Source organism: Cherax quadricarinatus, unplaced genomic scaffold, assembly GCF_038502225.1.
Source record: "Cherax quadricarinatus isolate ZL_2023a unplaced genomic scaffold, ASM3850222v1 Contig5823, whole genome shotgun sequence".
Classification (NCBI taxonomy): domain Eukaryota; kingdom Metazoa; phylum Arthropoda; class Malacostraca; order Decapoda; family Parastacidae; genus Cherax; species Cherax quadricarinatus.
The window spans coordinates 5903-9888 of NW_027200849.1; the positions used below are offsets into that span (position 1 = coordinate 5903).

General features: G+C 52.9%; 1 protein-coding gene across 1 annotated transcript; it reads left to right on the forward strand.

Moving 5' to 3' along the window:
* Positions 1–248: 248 nt before the first annotated feature.
* Positions 249–824, forward strand: LOC138852252 (inverted formin-2-like; the record flags this gene model as incomplete). Its single annotated transcript, XM_070081998.1, has 1 exon — positions 249–824. A coding segment is annotated over one exon (576 nt), but the record flags the coding sequence as incomplete, so codon positions are not given.
* Between the last annotated feature and the right edge of the window lie 3162 nt (positions 825–3986).

A 3986-nucleotide genomic window follows, 5' to 3' on the forward strand; every position in this document is an offset into this window, starting at 1 on the left:
ATCTTGCCCTCCCCTGGGTCTATCTTGCCCTCCTCTGGGCCTATCTTGCCCACCCCTGTGCCTATCTTGCCGCCCCCTGTGCCTATCTTGCCGTCCCCTTGGCCTATCTTGCCGTCCCCTGGGCCTATCTTGTCCTCCCCCAGGCCTATCTTGCCCACCCCTGGGCCTATCTTGCCGTCCCCTGGGCCTATCTTGCCCTCCCCCGGGCCTATCTTGCCCACCCCTGGGACAATCTTGCCCTCCCCTAGGCCTATCTTGCCCACCCCTTGGCCTATCTTGCCCTCCCCTGGGCCTATCTTGCCCACCCCTGGGCCTATCTTGCCCTCCCCTGGGCCTATCTTGCCCTCCCCTGGGCCTATCTTGCCCACCCCTGGGCCTATCTTGCCCTCCCCTGGGCCTATCTTGCCCTCCTCTGGGCCTATCTTGCCCTCCCCTGGGCCTATCTTGCCCTCCCCTGGGCCTATCTTGCCCTCCCCTGGGCCTATCTTGCCCACCCCTGGGCCTATCTTGCCCTCCCGTGGGCCTATCTTGCCCTCCTCTGGGCCTATCTTGCCCACCCCTGGGCCTATCTTGCCGCCCCCTGAGCCTATCTTGCCCTCCCCCGGGCCTAACTTGCCCACCCCTGGGCCTATCTTGCCGTCCCCTGGGCCTATCTTGCCCTCCCCCGGGCCTAACTTGCCCACCCCTGGGCCTATCTTGCCGTCCCCTGGGCCTATCTTGCCCTCCCCCTGGCCTATCTTGCCCACCTTTGGGACTATCTTGCCCTCCCCTGGGCCTATCTTGCCCTCCCCTGGGCCTATCTTGCCCACCCCTTGGCCTATCTTGCCCTCCCCTGGGCCTATCTTTCCCACCCCTGGGCCTATCTTGCTCTCCCCTGGGCCTATCTTGCCCTCCCCTGGGCCTATCTTGCCGTCCCCTGGGCCTATCTTGCCCTCCCCTATGCCTATCTTGCTCTCCCCTGGGCCTATCTTGCCCTCCCCTGGGTCTATCTTGCCCACCCCTGGGCCTATCTTGCCCTCCCCTGGGCCTATCTTGCCCTCCTCTGGGCATATCTTGCCCTCCCCTGGGCCTATCTTGCCCTCCTCTGGGCCTATCTTGCCCACCCCTGGGCCTATCTTGCCGCCCTCTGGGCCTATCTTGCCGTCCCCTGGGCCTACCTTGCCGTCCCCTGGGCCTATCTTGCCCACCCCTGGGCCTATCTTGCCGTTCCCTGGGCCTATCTTGCCCTCCCCCGGGCCTATCTTGCCCACCCCTGGGCCTATCTTGCCCTACCCTAGGCCTATCTTGCCCTCCCCTGGGCCTATCTTGCCCACCTCTGGGCATATCTTGCCCTCCCCTGGGCCTATATTGCCCTCCCCTGGGCCTATCTTGCCGTCCCCTGGGCCTATCTTGCCCTTCCCTGGGCCTATCTTGCCCTCCCCTGGGCCTATCTTGCCGTACCCTGGGCCTATCTTGCCTTCCCTGGGTCTATCTTTCCGTCCCCTGGGCCTATCTTGCCGTCCCCTGGGCCTATCTTGCCCTTCCCTGGGCCTATCTTGCCCTCCCCTGGGCCTATCTTGCCGTACCCTGGGCCTATCTTGCCTTCCCTGGGCCTATCTTGCCGTCCCCTGGGCCTATCTTGCCGTCCCCTGGGCCTATCTTGCCCTTCCCTGGGCCTATCTTGCCCTCCCTAGGGCCTATCTTGCCGTACCCTGGGCCTATCTTGCCTTCCCTGGGCCTATCTTGCCGTCCCCTGGGCCTATCTTGCCCTCCCCGGGCCTATCTTGCCTACCCCTGGGCCTATCTTGCCTACCCCTGGGCCTATCTTGCCCTCCCCTGGGCCTATCTTGCCCTCCCCTGGGCCTATCTTGCCCACCCCTGGGCCTATCTTGCCCTCCCCTGGGCCTATCTTGCCCTCCCCTGGGCCTATCTTGCTGTACCCTGGGCCTAGCTTGCCTCCCCTGGGCCTATCTTGCCGTCCCCTGGGCCTATCTTGCCCACCCCTGGGCCTATCTTGCCCTCCCCTGGGCCTATCTTGCCGTCCCCTGGACCTATCTTGCCGTCCCCTGGGCCTATCTTGCCCTCCCCTGGGCCTATCTTGCCCACCCCTGGGCCTATCTTGCCGTCCCCTGGGCCTATCTTGCCCTCCTGCACATAACTGTATGGTGCTTTCCCTTGTTGCATTGATAGCAACTGTTCAATTTGGTATGACAATCCTTTACATTATGATTGTCTAGACATCTGATAAATCTGTCAAGTTCTTTCATCCTCTCCACTTTAATATCCCACGAATTATAGGCATTACAATTTTTAGTGAAATGAGTACCCTGGCAGAAGAGGCAGTCTCTTTTTTCCTTGCCTGACCTCTTATTAACTGGGTTACCCTTACTGAGGTACTTATTCCCCTTACCTTGATGTGAGGAACCACTATTACTGATTCCTGACTTGATATGTGCCTATTTAACTCTTAACTATGATTATTACCACTGGGATTATTTTTCCCTTTTGCGACTTGACAGATACTTCAGAGTCATTATGAGTTATATCCTTAGAACCGTTTGGCTGACTGGTCTGCAATTGAACAATTAATTCCTGCCGACCTAGTCTGATTTCCTCCAGACCGTACTCTGGAGGTTTTGGCAAACCCACCCTTTGCATTAATAGGTTGACCAACTGCCTGGCTTACACCCTTTAATTTATTTAAAGCCTTACTTTTACAAAGCAGTTTTTCTTCCAATTCGTAATGTTGATTAATTAAAACATTCATTTCCATTCCATCTGCACAATTCTCTAGCAGATCTCTTTCACAGTCTTTAAACCACAATTTGTACCAATCAAATCTACTCTCTAAAGCATCTAAATATAACTTTAATTCATTAGGGTTCACGGTTCTTTGATTCACTAAATCAAATGCCTTCGTCACATGGCTTTTAATAGCCTGTAATGATGCTTTCATTACTCTAAAATTCACGGACTTGTCAGCCACATTAACTCCATTAGATCCAGTCATGGTTAGAGAATTATTAATCACTGATTATACAACTTAAGTAGGCGCCTTATAAGAGTAATTCTTGCACTTTACTCTTGTATAAATCCTAGCCACACATGTGCTAGCAATTAATTGGGCTAATTATCATCCATCACACGATCGATTAAACTTGTGCACCCTACACCCACTTCCTTCAATCAGTCACTTAATTATTAAGTAATTAATTCAATTAATTTTTTTTTCACTGATTGCCTCCGGTTCAGGAAGGACCAACAGGCAGATACGGAAAATTTTCTAGGGTGCTTATCTGTATGTACCTCAACATTATATACATACAAGTAATCTCATTGGGAGACAACCATATTGTTTACCGTAGTCACCCCGTGTAGACATGTGAGAAAACTTAACCACCTCTGGTCACTACAGGTGGTCCCTTCGACCTCACAATCTTATCCATATCTATCCGAGACCAGTATGGATTGGATAGCACCCACAAGTACGGTGCTACTAATTAATTGTGGACTGTATATATTATATTAGTTTGGCTGAATGAAGGGGGGGGGGTAGGATACACATGGATACATCCATCAAGGAAAAACATTTGTACATAATCCCACCACTTACCAGATATTCTCTGGTGGTCACTTGATGTAGCTGGATCACTCATAACCTATCCAATTACAACATAACCTAACTGGCCAGCATGAGTCTGGAGTTTACCTGGAGTTTACCTGGAGAGAGTTTCTGTTTTAGTCTGGTAAGTCTGTTATAACTAGAAGGGTTACTTAACTGTGGGTGATTGATACTCCTTATTTCCTCCATTCACCATCTCATTTCGATGTCCTGCTACACCGACACGGTTCTCATTCCAGCAGGACGAGGTATCCGTCGGTTTGTCCCGGTTTAGAAGTCGTGATTCCATAAAACTTCATTATCCTCGGTACGAATCACACATTCACTCGGAGCAGGGCGATCTATTTCACATCCCGCATTCTCTTAACTCAGTTGCCCCTGCTGT